The sequence below is a fragment of the Pelodiscus sinensis genome, chromosome 12, assembly GCF_049634645.1.
Source record: "Pelodiscus sinensis isolate JC-2024 chromosome 12, ASM4963464v1, whole genome shotgun sequence".
In the NCBI taxonomy this organism is placed as follows: domain Eukaryota; kingdom Metazoa; phylum Chordata; order Testudines; family Trionychidae; genus Pelodiscus; species Pelodiscus sinensis.
Window position 1 is genome coordinate 27628530 of NC_134722.1, and position 18546 is coordinate 27647075.

An 18546-nucleotide genomic window follows, 5' to 3' on the forward strand; every position below is an offset into this window, starting at 1 on the left:
CGCCTCCCTCCACCCTTCGATTGCTTTGCAGCCGACAGCCGAGACAATGAAGATACATGATGTACCCGGCCGTGCTTTGACGGAACTCTGGGTATGGTAGTTTTCTGGCCCATCACCTGATGCTGCGGAGAGTTTGTAAGAACTACAAACCCCACCAGACCGCGCGACTGCGCCCTGGCTGGTGCAAGCTCTATTACTTTTGCATGCTGAGAAAGCGGGCTACTAGTAGCAGGGATCTGTGCGTGCGTCGGCTGCAGCTCTCAGCTGAATAGCTTTCCCCGGGACCCTGCCAAAGTATTAATGCAGATATCTTTTTTGTTTTTATTTTTTCCAAAGGTTGTGGCAATGGTGGGATTTATTGATCATCTGATGGCATTGCAGCCTTGCAAGATCAGTTGTGCCTACTGCAATTAAGTTTCCAGAATCTGGATGTGGGGGAGACTGCAGAGAACTGAGCATGCACTTGTAACTGCCTGTCCACCGGAATCTCTTCTGGTCACACCTTGTGTGTGTGAAATTGTTACCACTTCCAATTTGTAAAAATAATTTATTATTCTTTGGAAGCGGCTACGCGCCAGGAGCATGCATCGGTTCGCAGTGCTTGCCAAGCAGACTGCGGCAAGCTCGGGCTGTAAAGGGCCAGGGTCCTGCAGGAATGGAAGGAGAGACGTGGCTTTGCGGTGCATTGCCTCGCTGGCGGCGGAGAAACAACACCGGCAGCGCTTTACCCAGCTTACTCGCTCGGGGAGAGAAGGACTCGTGCGTTGGAACAGCGCTGCCAAGGCCTCTGCGGTGAAAATCAGCGAGAAGACGAGCAGGGAGAAAATCCTGACGCTGGAGTCCATGAACCCGCAGGTCAAGGCGGTGGAATACGCCGTGCGGGGCCCCATTGTGCTGAAAGCGGGTGAGATCGAGAAGGAGCTGCGGAAGGTGAGGCGCGTGGCGCGAGGGGGTGGAGCGCTCGGGCTGGCTCCCGACAACTTCCCTGCAGGGCTGGGCGCCCAGCAGCGGGGCAGATGGGCGCGCCCCTGCCCTGTTCGTCTGGCCATTCTGCCGGGCGCTGCTCGCTGCGCGCCGGGGCCAAGCCCCGAACACTCCCCCGCTGCAGCGGCTCCTCCTTGGGGCTGGGGAACCCAGCGCGGAGAGCACGTTCCTGCCCGGCCCCTCCTGCACCGCTCGGGAAGCGGCGGCAGAGCTAGCAAAATAGAACGTGGCAAATGTCGGACCCTCCCGGTGCTGTCCCTAGCGCCCCGCGTCCCCTAAAGTTTTAGGAAATGGTTTTGTAGCCACGTCTAGAGAAAGTGCAAGTGGGAGTTGGTGAAGTTGTGTCTAAGCGGGCAGTCTGGGTAAGAGTGATACTGAAAACAGGTGTTGTTTTACCTCTGTTAGACTCCGACTTTTAAACTTAACTAATTTTCGCCATTTACCACTTTGTGTCAGCAGCTGAGTTCGGGTCCTGAATGAATCCAAGTTTTTGTCATCACCCATTTTGGTTTTTCTGTAACTTCAAAATATCTAGCTTAATGTAGCTCTCAGACAATACAAATCAATATTCAATTAACTGTCATTGTCCTTTTAAATCTTAATTGTGGTAGTGTGGCATTTATATGCACAAGTGTTCATAATCGTTAAAAAACTAGTCAGGCCTCTTTGGGGATGGGGGGGAAGACGGCAAATTCTCTCTCCGGGAACATTTGTTACCATTTATTGTGTGCACATGTCAACTGATGTATACACTGCAACAATAATCTTTACTTTTCTGCCTCTACCACTCCTTGGTTTAATCCAGTGCTCCTTTGTGTTTACACAAAAAAGTAGTTGTTATACAGTGGGTGCACTTGAAATATTTACTCTGATTTTAGAGCTACTATATCTTTAAGTTGTGTTTCCTGTTTTAAATATAGGGAATATTTCTGCCAAATATGTTCTTTCTAGAACTGAAAAGGTGTTAACTGGGTCTGCTGTACTTCTCATAGTTTTGAATAAAGTCCCTGCTACTTCCCCTTTTTTTGCCCAAACTGCGGTTGTTAAGGCACTGTCTCCACTGTACCTTATGTCAGCACAATTTGTCAGAGGTGTGAGTAAACCAACTCCCTGGGCAACACAAGTTACAGGTCATGAATTACAGACTAACTTGGCTACCCCTCTGAAGCATAAGTTACACTGACATAGAGCTGTCCAAACCAGTACTTATGTGGCTAGGGGAGCCTCAGCTAACTGCTCATGGGAGTTGAAGTAGTTAAAGCCATCTGAAGTGCTCTCTCCCATTAGCTTAGAGAGACTACATTACAGAGCATACAACACCACAGCTGGACCAAAGTAAGCTCTCTAGTGTAGCAACTAGCCATAGCTTTAGACTCAAATCTTCTAAAGTGATCATGGAGGTTGTGTGGCTTCACATTTATGTATTTTATTTATTCATTCATTCATTCAGATATGCCCAATGTGAGACTTTGGGTCTGAATATTTGGGAGTTGTGAATCATTCATGCATCTGAAGACCAGCTCAGAGGGTTCCAAATTAGATACCAATATCAGTCTTTGCTTTTGAAAACTTTGACCGTGACACTTTGGCCTCAGATTCCTCATTTATAGACTCTCTACTGAGGTTAAAAACATTTTAGTGATTTAGGCATGGTTTATTACTAGCAGTGTGTACAATGCAGTTTTCCTGATCAGTGTGAAGACTTTTATAATGTATGACATATAATTCCAACTTGAGGAAAAGTTCTGAATAGCTTCCTTGAACAGAACCTGGGCTAATAAAATATATTACCTCTGGTTTTGGTTTGTGGAGGATCTCAGTGAGGAGCCTTGCGAAGACTGACTGGTAAATATGTGTAGAAGAATATTGTAGAAGGACTAAATGCAACATATAATTGCATACTTTGCCTCTCCACATTATTTGGTTTGTTGCTGTTGTGGAGATGATCAATTCAGAGAAGTTGAGCTTTGCACAAATCATTTTTCTGTGTGTAATTCGGTAAAGCTAAAGAGAAACTTTTCAAAAGCCCCTTAAATGTAAACTGTCACTTAGTGATGGAGGGAGCTATAAGAGAGTTTTTAAGACTGTGGTATTGTTTAGGGATGTCAGTGTATAGACGTTTACATGATTAACTGACAAGTCTGTGCTCATTGGTTATTCAAAACTAGTACACGTAACCCCTCCCTCCCTTGCTGCCTCTATTAGAGGCAGCAAGTGGGGAAGGCATGAGCTAGTGCCTGGGGGGGCTGGCTGGCTGCATGCCAGTTCCTGCCTGTCCCCTCCCTGTGCTGTTGCCTTTGTATCCGAGGCACCAGTGCAGGGAGGGTGGGGCAGCGGAGGCTGTCAAAGAACAGTCTCTGTCTGCGGCAGGTCTGGGCTCTCTATGGACAGAAGCTGCTCCGTGACGTGGTGAAGCAGCCTATATCCACCCGGAGCTTGGGCCCCCTGCAGACAGGGGCTGCTGCTGCCCTGTGCTGCTGCCTCTGTAATAGAGGCAGCAGGGTGGAGTAGAAGGGGGCTTCCCGGGAGTGGGGCATGTAGCACTCTGGCTGCCGGCCCTGCCCCTGGGACCATTTTAGTAACCATGTAACCGATAACATTTGTTGTGGCTACACGATTACTAAAAAAACCCACGTTATCTAACATCCCTTGTATTGTTTGCTTGTTTTTAATTTCACATCTAAATTGAAATGAGTCCCATATGAAGAGAGACTAAAGAGACTAGGACTTTTGAGCTTAGAAAAGAGGAGACTAAAGAGGTATATGACTAAAGGGGTATGATAGAGGTATATAAAATCATGAGTGGTGTGGAAAAAGTGAATAAAGAAAAGTTATTTACTTGTTTCCATAATATAAGAACTAAGGGCCACCAAATGAAACCAATGGGCAGCAGGTTTAAAACAAATAAAAGGAAGTTCTTTTGCACACAGCACACAGTCAACCTGTGGAACTCCTTGCCTGAGGAGGTTGTGAAGGCTAGAACTATAACAGGATTTAAAAAAGAGATAGATAAATTCATGGAGGTTAAATCCAGTAATGACAATTAGCCAGGATGGGTAAGGAATGGTGTCCCTAACCTCTGTTTGTCAGAGGTTGGAGATGGATGTCAGGAGAGAGATCGCTTGATCATTACCTGTTTGGTTCAGTCCCTCTGGGGCACCTGGCATTGGCCACTGTCGGCAGAAAGGATACTGGGCTGGATGGACCTTTGGTTTGACCCAGTATGGCCATTCTTATGTTCTTATGTGATGATTTCTCCACCTCTTATGGATTTTGCTTCCTCTGTGGATGTCATTTCTCCCATGCATTACATTTAAAAACTTTTCTTGAGGATTGCTCTCCAAGGGTACGTCTAGACTACAGGGTTTTGTTGACGGAAGTTTTGTCGACAGATACTGTCGACAAAACTTCTGTCGACATAGAGCGTATAGACACATTCAGTTCTGTCGACAAAGCAAGCTGCTTTGTCGACAAAACCCTGTAGTCTAGACGCAACCCTACAGGCAATAACATCTTCTGTCGACAGAACTCTGTCAACAGAAGGTGTTATGCCTCGCAAAATGAGGTTTACCAGCGTCGACAAAACAGCTGAGTTCTGTCGACATTATGTCGACAGAACTCAGCGGTAGTGTAGACGCAGGTATAGTTTTGTGGACAAAAGTCCACTTTTGTCGACAAAACTCGGTAGTCTAGACACAACCCTATACTCACTTGTGGTGTTGTCACTGTCACTTTGTCATGCAATGAAACTCCATGCTAGCTATGATTTTAGGAACAAAATATAAACACTTTTCCAGCATAGTCTTTGACTGTTTATTTTGTTGTCCTTTGCCTTGATTATGGTTGGAAAAAGCCTTTTTGTGTAACCTGGAAAACAGATTGCATCCACAATACACAAGCAACCTAACTGGCCTTAGGGGGTAATCTTTTGAGAGTCCTTTGATAACATAAGAAAACATCACTGCTAATGGTTTTTATAAAATGGTATTTTTAGCTGTTTGGTTTCTGCTTATGTGTCAGTTTTTTCCGTGTAAAAAAACTAGGTTTTTCTTTCCCAAAACAGCAGAAGGGACTATTATCAATGGCCATTTGTATTTAGGTCCACATGACTATGCACTGTCTGAAGACAAACAAAGCAAACATAGTTTACTGAGCCAACTAATGGCCAGTGGGAAGAGATAGGAGGAGGAGATGTGAGAAAGCTGAGTGAATGTATCTGCAAAGAATGTTCTGAACCACCTAAATATGAAAAAGCAGCTGCACTCAACGTTTTCCCCTCTCGCTGCACTCCTTCTTGCCTTGAATCCTTAATAGCTTTCTGGGAAGCACAATTATACTTTGAACATCTGTTCTTTAAACAAAATCCCAGCTAGTAGAATGCTATTCTATATAAGCAGTGGGTTGCTTTTCATGAAAAGAATGATAAAATCCAAGTATTATAATTTATAGCCGAAATATCTTGTGTCAGGTGTCTATTCTAAGTCTATATTGGACTGCAGTTTTGTCTATATGTGGTTGGATAACTCTCAGTTCTGTTTCCTTTTCACAAAAAACAGACAGTATGTGTTCTGGCCAATTTTAGTGGCATGGCTGAGGAAAATTGGCTAATCCATATTGCGGACAGAAGTGATGGTGGAGATTAAAAAGCTCAGAGGATGTGGCATATGGAGTGTCTACGCTCTTTGTTAAAAGGGTTCCCAACCCCTTGTCAGTGAGGTGCATACCCCCAGAAGTTGGGAGAAGTAAGTTGTAGATGTTGAAGGCCTTCCTCTGAAAGTACACTGTTTCCTGCCCTGAAATTCCAACCTACCAGAGGGACTAGTAAAAGAAGGATCTCCGTTAATCTCAGTTGTCACAATGGCACTAAAATAGAGAAGGGATTTACAGTGTAGCCAGGACCCAAATCATGGAAATTTTATCTTGTAGCTGGTCAGAAAATGAGGTATTTCCTGTGGATAATGTTGGTCAATTGGAAAATCTTCTATTTGAAGATACTATTGCAGTGTCTCATGAGAGCTGTATTTCACGTGCCTCATGGCCCATTTCTCTCTATGGCTTTGTCCTCCTGGCTGACATTTCTTATGATGCAACACCTTCTTCTCCTTTTGCTAAGTCACCATGGTGTATCATGGGAGACAGCCCACATGGGGAACTCAGACCATAAAGAACTGGGAAATAAAGCACCCAGATTACAAAACCCCTGAGAGATCATGGTGGCATCTCTGAACAAAAATTCAGTTTTCAGTAAAAGTTTTCTGAGGCATAGGCACTGACTTCCCCTCTAATTGGGGAGGGGAGATGCTTGACTCACCCTCTGCCCCCATTCCACTCCTTCCCTCAAGCCCTCCCTCTCTTTCCCTGGGCTTCCTGACTGCTGCAACGCAGCTGTATGTGGTGCTCTGGAAGTGGTAGGAGGGTCAGTGGATTGAAGGAAACTGTGAGGAGAGGAACAGAGTGGGGGCTTGGCTGCTGGTGCGTAGTCGGCACCCACTTATTTTTCCCCATAGGTGCACCAGTCCCAGAGCACCCACAAAGTGGGTGCTTAAGTTCTGGGGTGTACAGTTTTTCAACAAAAGTAAAAATATTTTGCAAAACCCACAATTTTTGCACCAAAACAAAGTCTTTTAGTCAAAAACCAAATTAACATTTCAGCAAAGTCATTTTCTAGAGATTAAAAATATGATTTTTTTCCCACTGGATTCCAGTATAAACCTTACAGTTCACGTATAGTATGCTCCACCTGCACAACTAAGCAAGCAATCTTATTCTATTCTAGCTGGTGTTGTAAAGTGACCTTCAGAACAAGACTTACCTATATTACAGCGGTTCTCAAGCTTTTTGGGCTCCGGAGCCCTTTACATGCATAAAAATTTCTGTGGAGCCCCAGTGGTCCACTGATTGTGTGTATTGTACCTATCGATGTTGGCCGCATTAGATTTTCACATTTTGTGAAATGTTGAACATATATTTATCAACTCGTGTGTTTTATTCATAAATAATAACAATCACATCATTTACTTATACAATACTTTTTTATTCAGATTTTAAAACACAACATTTTTTATAAGAAAAATTACTGCATTTTGCCCAAAATGTTGCTATATTTAGTTTTGGTTGAAGCATATGAAGAAAATCCAGCCTCGCACAGATAAGTAGTGGCAAATGGAAGGAGTATTTTAACAGCTTTCTTCGATAACTGTGGATATTCTCCTCTGATACGGCACCAAAATTCCAGACGTGGTAGTTTCTCAAAGGTTGCTTGTATTGAGGAATCCAAAATTGTGTAAATGAAAATTTTGTACTCTGTTATAGTGAATTCTCCTGGCCTTTCCCTAACTATGAACGGATTTTTAACCGATGAATCATTTTTCAATTTCTCGTCTTGGTCATCTGGGAAATAAGGCTTGACCGAGTTATATATATCTTCCAAATGTTGATGAATTTCGTCACACAACATCAACATATCACATTCTTCAATGTCGCCATCAATCTTGTGAAAGAAGTCCTTAAGTTTTGGGAAGCTGTCAAGTTCATGGTGGCGGATGCAAGTGGTCCAAAATTCCAATTTCCTCTTAAAAGCTCGAATTTTGTCATTGGCTGTGAACACTGTTACCTGTATTCCTTGAAGTGACAGATTCACTTTGTTTATTTTTGTGAAAATGTCTGTCTGCTAAGTATCCAAGCCGGAACAACCATAGCTTGTCTGTCAGTCGTTCTTCCAGGTCAAACCGGTATTCCATGAAGAGAGCAGCCAGTTCAGCCCGCAGCTCAAACAGTTGCACAAGGGTTTTCCCTTGAGACAGCCATCACACTTTGGCATGAAGTTGTAAGGCTTTATGAATGTTTCCCATGTCGTCGCACAAAACATTGAAAAGCTGTGTTTTCAGGGGTCTAGATTTAACAAAATGTATTATTTTTACAGCCTCGTCAAGGACATTTCTGAGCGAGACTGGCATTTTTTTTACTGCGAGTGCTTGGCAGTGAAGAATGCAATGGTGTTAATTGAATCCGTTTGAGGTGATTCTCTATTATGCTTTGAAGGTTTTCCAGTTTGTCAACCTCACAGAGCCCCTGGAGATGTCTCGCGGAGCCCTGGGGCTCCGTGGAACAGTTTGAGAAACACTGCTATATTACATTGCAGGAGAAACTTAAAAATATAAACCCACTCCAGTGTTCATATAGGAGGGAGTTCAAGAAAAAATCATTTATTTAAATTATCAAAAATAAATCAAAACCTCTTCAATCAAGAATTGAGGGAAAATGGTGTAGCTCTGAAATGAAGTAATGATACTACAAAGCACTGAGGATACCACTGGCTGTTGTGTCAGAAAAGTACAATAAAATAAAATGTCAAAAAAGTACAATAAAATGAAGACACAGTGGATTCCTGTCCCGGTCAGATTGCCAAAGTATAAAATAAAAAGCCTCTCCTACAGGCAATGTGTGCTGCTTCATGTGCCAATATGAAATGTAATTGGACTGAAAAAATTGAGATTGTTGGTCATCTTTTAATAACTATGGCATAGTTTATATTAGAGAGATGTTGGAACCTCTTATGGAAAAGAAGATGGTTAGAGAGGAGGGAGACTACTTTGAACACATCCACGTCTGAAGAATGAGGAGTAGTCATGAATATGGATGTGCCAATTTTTGAGGCTTGGTGCAAAGTTCATAGCTGCACTTTGGCTTTTTGACAAGGGGAAGATTAAGCAGTACATGGTGATGGTATAGTGATTGGAGGAGGCAGAATAGGAGGATTCTTTTTTATTGCCCCTTTTTAGTGCTGATTTTAAAATGGATTTTAATAAGATATTATGGTAATATTTTAAAATAAAAAATTAAACAATATATTGAAGAGCAAAATATTTGTTGTAGAAATACATACATATTGTTGACCGCTCCTACATTTCAAATCAACACATTATTGGGATAGAATTTTCCTGGATCAGTTACAAAAATTGATTTAATATAAATGCCATTGTATTCTGAGGGATTGAGCTCAAAATACTTCAGCTGCTGAGAGAGTTTCATCATTGCCACTACCCAAGAACTCTTATTTGCAATATTTGTAGGAAGCAGGTTCAGATGAGGATGACTAAAGTTCATCCCATTGAACGGCACAATAGGATCTGTAATCACTCATCTCTGAATAGTGTTCCATCTTCTGAGCACTCAGTACAATGTGCTCCATTTTAATGCTATTTTATTGCCACTATCAAGCAATTGCCAATGTACTTCTCCCAGCCTCAAATACACCTCCCTAGTAAGTTTCAGTGCTCCTTTGTAAATCTTTAATGTTCATTAAAAATGTTATTTCAGTTCAGGAATTAAGTACCAACTCCCCTCCATGTCTCGTGTCATCCATTGTTTTTTTTCTTGTGAATTCACCATCTTGCTATTTGTTTAAACCCCAACTTTTCCTTTTTTTAGTTGCTAAATGTGAGTTACTGTACTTAAAACCTACATACATTCTTTTTTAGAGTGAAGGAATGGGCTTTCTACTACTAACCCAACATCTCTAATATTCTGTTAATTGTGTGAAAGCGGTCACCTTCCAGTGCCAAACCAATTAAAAACCTTTCAGTAATCTCTTAAAAGCCCACACATTACGTTCCTTTTGATTTGTAATTTTTAAAGCCTCCAGGTTTCATCTATATTGTGCCTTAATAGTAGCAAATGGGATAAAGAAATAATATTCTTTCTGTTTTTAATTGTTGAACAGACATCACTGGCTTCCTTTTTTCTTCTCCTCTCTTATTCCGAGATCACTTTTGATCAACGACAAAGCTTTGGGATGGGGACCACATAGCTCAAGAGACTGTTAAATCTTAAATCTTTTCATTTGTGAGATGTTGGTTTGGGTTAGTAGCATTGGTGTGCACACAGGGTGTGCCGGGTGTGCCTAGGCACACCCTAATGCAGGGACGGACTGGCCCGGTGGGACGGAGCCACTGGGCTCCGCACCCCTGCACGGGAGCCAGTAGGGGAGCCGGCAAGGTGGCCAGCAAGCTGACCCTGGCTGGGGAAGGTACCGGGCAGGGGAAGGGAAGCCGTCAAGCCAAGTTGCAGCGTCGGGAGGAGCTGGGGCTGCGCCAGGGGTGGGGTCACACGCAGTGCACTGGAGGGGGTGGTGCCATATCGGCGTGGTGTTGCAGCGCCGTTTTTAAAAACAGCCAAGCCGTGGATTGTGGAAGGAGACACGCTGAGTAGGGTGTGGGGAGCACAGCCTGGCTAGAGGCGGGGCGGCAGCTGGGCCGGGGCTGTGAACGCCGAGCAGCCCAGCTCCAGGTCCGATATGTGGTCTGGCGCCTGGGCTGTGGTGACTTCTGGGGTCCAATCGCAGCAGACTTCAGCCCTGCAAACTGTAAGGCAGAAGGTAGGCGAGGGGAGGGGAGGGTAAGGGGGAAAAATAGGAAAAAGGGGTGGGAGAGGAAGGGGCTTGTGCTGATGGAAGGGGGGCAGGTCAGGAAAAGAAAGGGGAAGGCACCAAGGGACAGGGTGGAGGAGAGACAAATGCGGGGGTGGTGGTGGTAAGTGGAGACAATGAGGAAAAGGGCAGGAGCCAGGAGGGGAGGTGTCAGTGGGAGGGGGACAGGGTGATGCTGGGAGAGGAGAGAGTAAGGGCATTGGAGGCTAGAGGGGGGGAGGTGCTGGGAGAAGGCTTGAAAGAAGGGGTGGGCATGAGGAAGGTGGGGATGGAGAAAGGCATGTGTGAGGGCACAGGGGCATGATGGGAACGGGGGAGGAGGTTGGTGAGGGGGTGAGTATCAGGGGAAAAGAGGGCAAAGGGGGCAGGGGCAGTGAGGGAAGGGGGAGGCACTGGGAAGGTGCAGGTGCTAGGGGATTCTGGGGGTGAAGCAGAAGGGCAGACACCTGCAGGGGAGGGACCAGCACCAGAGAGAGGCAGGGCGGGTGTGTAGAGGGAGGTGTTAGGAGAGGGGATGAGGAGAGGTAGCTCCCATGATCAGAGTGGGGCTACTGGAGGAGTGGGTGCAGAAGGGAGAGAAGGGCTGGTGGAGGGGGGCAGTTCTCAGGAAGGCTGAGGGCAGTGAGAAGGCGGAGGGGGGAAGGCATCAGGACAGCAGAGGAGGGTGAGGTGTTGGGGGCAGCAGGCACCAGGGTAGCTGATGGAGCAAGCGGAGGAGACCTGGCAGCAGAGGGAAAAGGTAGACATTTATAAGATATTCATTAATAACTTGGGTGCCACAGTGGCACATCCAAACAAGCCACATGAACTCAGTACTGGTGCACAACACAAAATTCATTCTGCTCATGGGAGCAGACTCTTAGAGGGAACACTTCCCCCAGCCTCTCCGCCCCCGAGTTAATGTCACACACATTGGGTTAATGCAATTGCAGAATAGTTGCATGCGGGAGGCTTGGTGGGGCCAAACTAATCCCTGTTGGTAGGAGGATGGTGGGAAAAGTCGATGGGGGATGGGGAAATCACGTGACACCTTTTACTTCGGGTCATGTGTCCATCTTGCCCCGAGAGTGTTGCCTCCAGAGGTGTGGCTAATGGGGGGGTCAGGGGTGTGGCTAATGGGGGGTCAAAGAGTACATTTAAAAAAAATTCTTTGGGTGCACACCCTAATGAAATGTGCTGCGTACGCCTGTGGTTAGTAGCGATTGCAAGTAGCTACCCTCCACTGAATGTTCATTGGCTAATATGAAATAAGCAAGTCCATATCCCAGTAAATGTGTCCCCATCACAAAAACACCAGCCTCTTTGGCATTAACTGGTAGGCAAAGAACTAAATGGGTCTGGAGATTGATGTGTTTTTGAGAGAGAAGATCTACAGGTTAGAATTGAAACCTATAATCTGGTATCTTCTAAAGCGACACTGTCAAATTAAGTCATACATTATATGCAAATAAAAACAATTTTTAAAAAATTGTATGCAAATGACTTTCTTTATATGTTGTCCGTAACAACTTATATTGGTTCAAATTAAAATTTTATATTAATTTTACTTTCCACTATTTAAGCCATTGGTTTACTTTTTGCACTTATCTCTGCTTGGACTATAGCAGTGATGAAATCATTTTCACTTTAATAGTCCTAATTTCAAGTTTCATGTGCTGTAGTGTTTGGATTAAAAATACTGGTGGGAGTGTTTGTTTGGTCACGCCTCCTTTTTTTCCTTTGAGGTTTTTAAATTGCATAGAAACATCTCTTCTGACTTACTAGCCAATATTAAGGCTAAAGATGACTTGACAGTGGCCTGGAGCTATGGAAAGTTACAAAAAGAAACAGGTTAGACCCTGACATGCAGCAATATGATTTGACATACATGAAAAACCACAAATGATACTTGATTTATTAATCACACCCAAAACCAAGAGGGCTAATTTAATATGAAAAGTGATGTCTAGCTTAGTATGTCCTAAGCGGGGCGGGGTGGAGGGAGCGATAGTCTGACATCTCCTGGGAGATAGCTGTTGACCAAGCAGGACAGTCAGAATGGTTCTTCCTCATTTGCCCGGCATATTATATAATAGGAAGATATAGTAGTGAAATCTTGCTTTCTGTAACAGTGGTGAAAACAGATGCAGATTAGGATGAGAAAGCTGAATCATTTTATGATTTTGGCAAACATTCTTTCTTTGATGTTTTTCTGCATAAAATCACATTGTTAGTGAAGAGAATGTTATGCCGTGTGCGGTTAGTTTTTTAATTTGTGTAGATTACTTATTTCCCCTGTTTTGATAGGGAAGTGGAAAAACATTTTTCAGAAGCAGATGCAACTTTTAGAAAAGTCCCCTAAAATTCTAATTTATTTTTCAAGGGTAATTGCAAAAGGCCAGGGCATATTGTAATATATTCCTGTTGTTTAGTTTAGCCACTGGTTCTTAGTGCCACCAAATACCTCAGGCTAGTCCAGGCGACATTAGGGATAGAAAATCCTGTTTAAAATGTGAATGGATTAAACTATATGTTTAACCGTTTAATCAGGCCACTGTGCCACGGGTGGGGGCCGCTCTGGCCGGGCTAGATGCCAGTTAGCTGATTACCCATTTACATCCCTAGGGGACATTAAAGCTCATCATTGCTATTTTTCAAGTTAGAATTCAAACTCCTCATTCTTCTTCCCAATCATTTACAGTTCTTGTCATCTTGAATTATACATGCATAACACAGACTTAAAGCTATGCTCTGTGGTAAGCAGGTCAGGTTTATTTTGCTGCCAAGAGCTGGTTTAATAACCAAACATTACAATGCTAATTCAGGCCTTGAAGTTCCTATTAGGTGCCCAAGGCTGGTGCTTTTAGATTATTTTAAAAAAAAATGTACTTAGCTTCTGGGATATCCAACTCATTTATGGTGAATTTTTTTTGGTCTTCTCTGCACATTAATTACATAGTCTTCTCTTATTTGTGCAACCCACAAGACAGACAGGCTTCAGACAGGCTTGGTTTATGTAAGGAATTTTAAAAAAATAGTTCCCTAATGTGGGCATAGCCGGAGAGCTGAGACCTGAGATGAAGATGAAGGTGAAACAGTGAGAAATAGTTATGAATGAGCCAAGAATGAAAATAAATAGCATTTTCTGATCTGGTTTCTTAAAGGGTTAGTGGGGATTTCAATCAAAAGAGGAGAGCCCTGGGGGAAAATGAGGCAAACTGAACATATTCCAAAGGAGATGAGACACAGACTGGGAAAAGGGAGTGTTTAACAGGGATGTTGAAATATTTTGTCTCCAGGTTGCTAGTTGAAATCCAGTCCAAAAGATAGCAACTGAAATTTACTGCCTGTAATAATTTCAGTCCTCTCCAGTCCTAGCCCTTATCCCTCTTGCTGACAATCTCAACAGATGGGCCAGTGAGTGTGTCTTTCATCCAAAGATTTGAGGTGAAGCACTTGGACACTTGCACAGTTTATGGTGTTCAGTGGTTCTTAATCTCTCCCTGTACCCTCATTTGCTCTCTCTCCCCTCAGTCTTCAGTACCCTGAGCTGTCAATGCAGCATCTATTTCAAGACCTTGACTTGCACAACTTTGTCACTTTCTTCATTTTTTTTAAAAAAGGGAGGAGGGAACCTTGAAGGAGAAATAGAAAAGATTACAGTTGTTTTGTGTAAATTCATTCCTATTTCTGACATTCCTCTGAAAAATTCCCACTGCTCTGTTTACTCCAGAATGAGGAAAGGTGAGGGCGTGTGTGGCAGACACGTTCCAACGAATTGATGCTTTTTGTTGGTTAACTTACTAGGGCTCTATCTTTACTGCTAAAGAAAGGTAGTTTTTTTTTACTGTGCATTAGCCACCCAGTTGTGAAATCCCAGTGGAGACAGAGCTCTATAGCTTTACCATAATATAGGCTAGGTCATGAGCTAGTCATGGGTAAGGCCAGGAGAGGGTATAGTGCTGACCTTGCCTAGATATCTCACAGTAAAAATTACAGGTATCTTGTCTCTGCTGGGATTTTACAGTGAGAGAACTATTATGCTTAAAACCCAAACCAACTCCCCTCCCCACCTTTTGGACATGGAAATCATAGCCTAGATTTAAGGGGCAGGTACCGTACTTTAGCGAATATAACCCGCGGGTTATACAAAGTTTTACTCCCCTTCCCCCCGTCAGCCGACGGTCAGGGCAGTGAGTGGTGTGTGTGTGTGTGTGTGTGTGTGTGTGTGTGTGTGTGTGTGTGTGTGTGTGTGTGTGTGTGTGTGTGTGTGTGTGTGTGTGTGTGCGCGCGTGCGCGCGCGCTATACACCCGAGACTTCAACTGCTGAGACCGGGGTCCCTTGCAGCGGGCAACCTGGAGGAGGTTGACGAGCGCCCCAATTCTGCCAACTGATGGTCAGGGCAGTGAGTGGTGTGTGTGTGTGTATACTATACACCCGAGACTTCAACTGCTGAGACCGGGGTCCCTTGCATGGGCAACCTGGAAGAGGTTGACGGGCGCCCCAATAAGTTTACAGGGAGAGCTTATTAGACTTCAGATTTTAGCTGCTAGAATCCGTGATTCCTTCGCAGCGGGCAGCCTGGGGGAGGCTGAGAAGTGCCCCAATGGATCTGCCACCTGGGAGTGACACAAATCCAAACGCCCAAGCTCTCCCTATATCTGTCCCTTAAGACCGGCTGAAGTTCTTTTAAATTGTGCCTGGTTCTGTTACGGCAACTGAAGGAGTCAGGTTAAAGCTTAAACAGTTACTATTTTATTGTTACAGGGTAAACTTAGTTGTTAAATGCTACTGCTGTGTTACAGATAACACAGCCACTACAAAGGACAGGACAGAAATTACACTAAGAAGTCACTTATAGGTACCATGAAACCCCTTTGGTTCTCTGAGCTCTTATTAAATGCATGCAAAATAGACACCTAGCAGGTATATATACTCACCCCTGCGTTCCAGACTTGGCGTGGCCAGCATCTTTTTCTCAATCCCTCGGGAAGAAGTAGGGCGAGGTTGAGCGTCCCACAGACCTCGGGAGACAATCAATACCTGCCAGCAGGTATAGATGATTGGAGCTCAAATGGGGTGGGCTTCTGAACCTCTTTTTATACCCCTTGGGTCATGTAGGCTTCTTCCTGGTCTCAAGTGGCCAATTAGGAAAAATGGCTTTGAACACCAAGTTTCCCACGAAGGGTGCAAAGCATAATTTACACCTGGGAAAATGCAGACATTGGGCACCTCTGGTATGTGATGGGCGAAGATTCCTCTCCTGGGACAGTGCAGGCGTGTCAATTACTGGTACTAGCCATCAGGGCGACAGGAGGTCCCGGGTCGTCAGCTAGCCCATTTACTGTCTGGTTTCTGTTTATGGTAGAATCAGGGACAGGCAGCACACCTGCGTTCCCAGGGCATCAAAGGCTGACTGCCTTTCTCTTTCTCTCTGGGGGGGAGGGGCGGAAACCAAGATGGGGTTCATGTCTGGCTACACCCCCCGACAAGTTATACTCGTCTGCGTGTAATACAGGTTGTTTTTTTTACTGAAAGGAAGATAAGACTGACTCTTACTTGAGAGAAGCAGCATATTTTAATTTAATAATAGGGGCAGTTATATTAAAATACATTAAAATTAATTAGTTTACTGTGCAACTAGTAAAAGAATAAGTTTAAAAAGTTTAAAATACAACTTAAAAACACTGGAGGAATAAATTAATAAAGCGGTGTGGTTCAAAGGGGTTCTATACCAGCGATAAGGGTTGTAGCCTGCTCAGTGCTACTTAGCGGCTCATTAACACTTGATTACAGGTGCTTTGCATTAACAATACCCGCAGTCCATCTCGCGCTGACTATACATGTGCGTGGGGTATATAAGACTTTTTTTACTCAATCGGGGAAAACCGCGGGTTATACTGAGGTGCGGGTAATACTAGTGCGCGGGTTATATGCACTAATTTACGGTAGTACAGGCAGTCCCCGGGTTACGTACAAGATAGGGACTGTAGGTTTGTTCTTAAGTTGAATTTGTATGTAAGTCGGAACTGGTACATATTGTAGGGGAAACTCTAGCCAAACATTTCTCCAGAGCTCAGTTTTATTCTCCCACACCTCACTTCCCTCAGTCCTTTATTCTCAAGCTGAGGTGTCTGCTGAGAAAAGCCGCTCCGCGTCTCCCTGGTCTGCTGTGGAGGGGGGGGAGCGCTAGCTTCGCGTCTCCCTGGTCTGCTGGGGGGGAGGGGGAACGCTAGCTTCGCGTCTCCCTGGTCTGCTGGGGGGGAAGCAGCTAGTGCGGGTTGCCTCACCCCGTTTGTAAGTAGGGATCCGATGTAAGTCGGATCCATGTAACCCGGGGACTGCCTGCATATTTACATTTCTGCAGTTCAGGCCCTTCATGCCATGAGATTGGATAGACCCCATTACGTTAATCTCTTCCCCTCCCCCCTTTAAAATCTAAGATGGGAGCCCTTGCCTCACATGAGGAAAGGTTAGTCTCTTGTACTTCACTACATGGAGAAGTGGCTTCTGTATACCTCCTTTTTTTTAAAAAAACAAGGAATGTGGTAACATTCATGGATGAAAAGCGGGGAAAGCTGCATGGCTTTTTGTGTGTTGATCATTTGTCTTGTTTGTCAGGAAGCTTCTGTTCCAGTTTTGTTAATATATGGGTGGGGAGTGGTTACATGGTTCCTTTTGAACTGTGTTTTACAGCTCAGAACAAGCAGGCAAAATTCCATCCTCCAACACAGTGAACCAAATCCAGCCTTGTTGTAAGCTAGAGCAACTGCTACCACTGTCAACTGAAGTTTTGGCTACATTTGCCACAGTTGATTTTGGCCATTTCTTTGTGCCTTTTTGTATTCATTTGATTTTTAGTTTAAAATTACAGGTGGCCTTTGTTCTCAGTGGACCTCCATCTTATTTGAAGAATGCATATTTAGTCAGAAATGATACTTGATGCTGAGGAACAGAAATGAATGCAATTCAGATACAATAAAACTACTGAACCCTAAAAATCAGATTTTGAATTATGAGGGATCTGTAATTCATTCCAAGCACTTCTCCTGACAGCATTAATAAACCGAGAAGGCTCTCTTGACAAGCAAAAAGGGCGTGTCTTTTAAATTGTTTTGGCTTAATATTTTGAAAAACACATTCTTTGAGTCTATTGCATGCACCTAAGGTAAGACCTTCCAGCTGTGTCTTGCCTCTACTTGCTCAGTTCCAAAGGAAGCTTGAATGTTATTTGCCTGAATGGCATCATCTGCAATAACAGAAATTGACAAAGATCTCACCCATGGCCATCATTGTTACCTTTTACTACATCCAGTCTTTCTGTTGCTATCCATTGACTTCTTGATAAAGAAATGTAATAGTAAGTCCTGTTCAGAACACTGGAGGCAAACAAAAGAAGGCAGTCACATTGCCTGGTCCTACTGATCAATGCAGTTAGTGCTCCCTCCCCCTTCTTTTTTCTTTCTTTTTCTTTTAAAGAGAGCTCTGATTACAAGCTCGTGTTCAAGTGCTTTCCCTCTAGTCTGATAATTAGGGGTTTGGAACAGCTCCCATGTGAAGAGATTAGGGGTTTGGACGGATCCCATATGAAGGATTAAAAAGACTTGGACTTTTCAGCTTAGAAAAGAGGAGACTAAGGGGGGATATGATAGAGGTCTGTAAAATCATGACTGGTATGGAAAAAGTGAATAAGGAAGAGTTATTTACTTATTCCCACAATAAAAGAACTAGGGGTCACCAAACGAAATTAATAGGCAGCAGGTCTAAAACAAACCAAAGAAAGTTTTTCTTCACTCAGTGCACAGTCAAGCTGTGGAACTCCTTGCTAGAGGATGCAGTGAAGGCTAGAACTTTAACAGGGTTCAAAAAAGAGCTAGATAAATTCATAGAGGTTAGGTCCATCAATGGCTATTAGCCAGGATAGGTAGAAATGGTGTCCCTAGCCTCTGTTTCTCTGGAGGTGGGTGACAGGGGAGGGATCACATGAGGATTATCTGTTGTGATCCCTCCCTCTGGAGCACTGGTATTGGCCACTGTCAGCAGACAGGATACTGGACTGGATGGACCATTGCTCTAACTCAGTATGGCCGTTCTTATGTTTTTATGTTCTAGTCTCATAGTGGATTCAGTTCCTCACATGAGAAGTATGGCTAGA

General features: G+C 44.0%; 1 protein-coding gene across 4 annotated transcripts in view; it reads left to right on the top strand.

The window, feature by feature from the left end:
* The window catches only part of GPT2 (glutamic--pyruvic transaminase 2), a 70793-nt gene that overhangs the window by 20343 nt on the left and 31904 nt on the right, over positions 1 to 18546 (top strand). For 3 of the 4 annotated variants that reach the window (XM_075940194.1, XM_075940195.1, XM_075940192.1), the window contains one exon: positions 337 to 930. In XM_075940194.1, coding sequence (XP_075796309.1) covers positions 583 to 930 — 348 coding nt within the window. In that variant the 5' untranslated portion in view covers positions 337 to 582. Of the gene's footprint in view, positions 1 to 180; positions 931 to 18546 lie in introns of those variants that run through there. The other variant, XM_075940196.1, reaches the window with a different exon arrangement.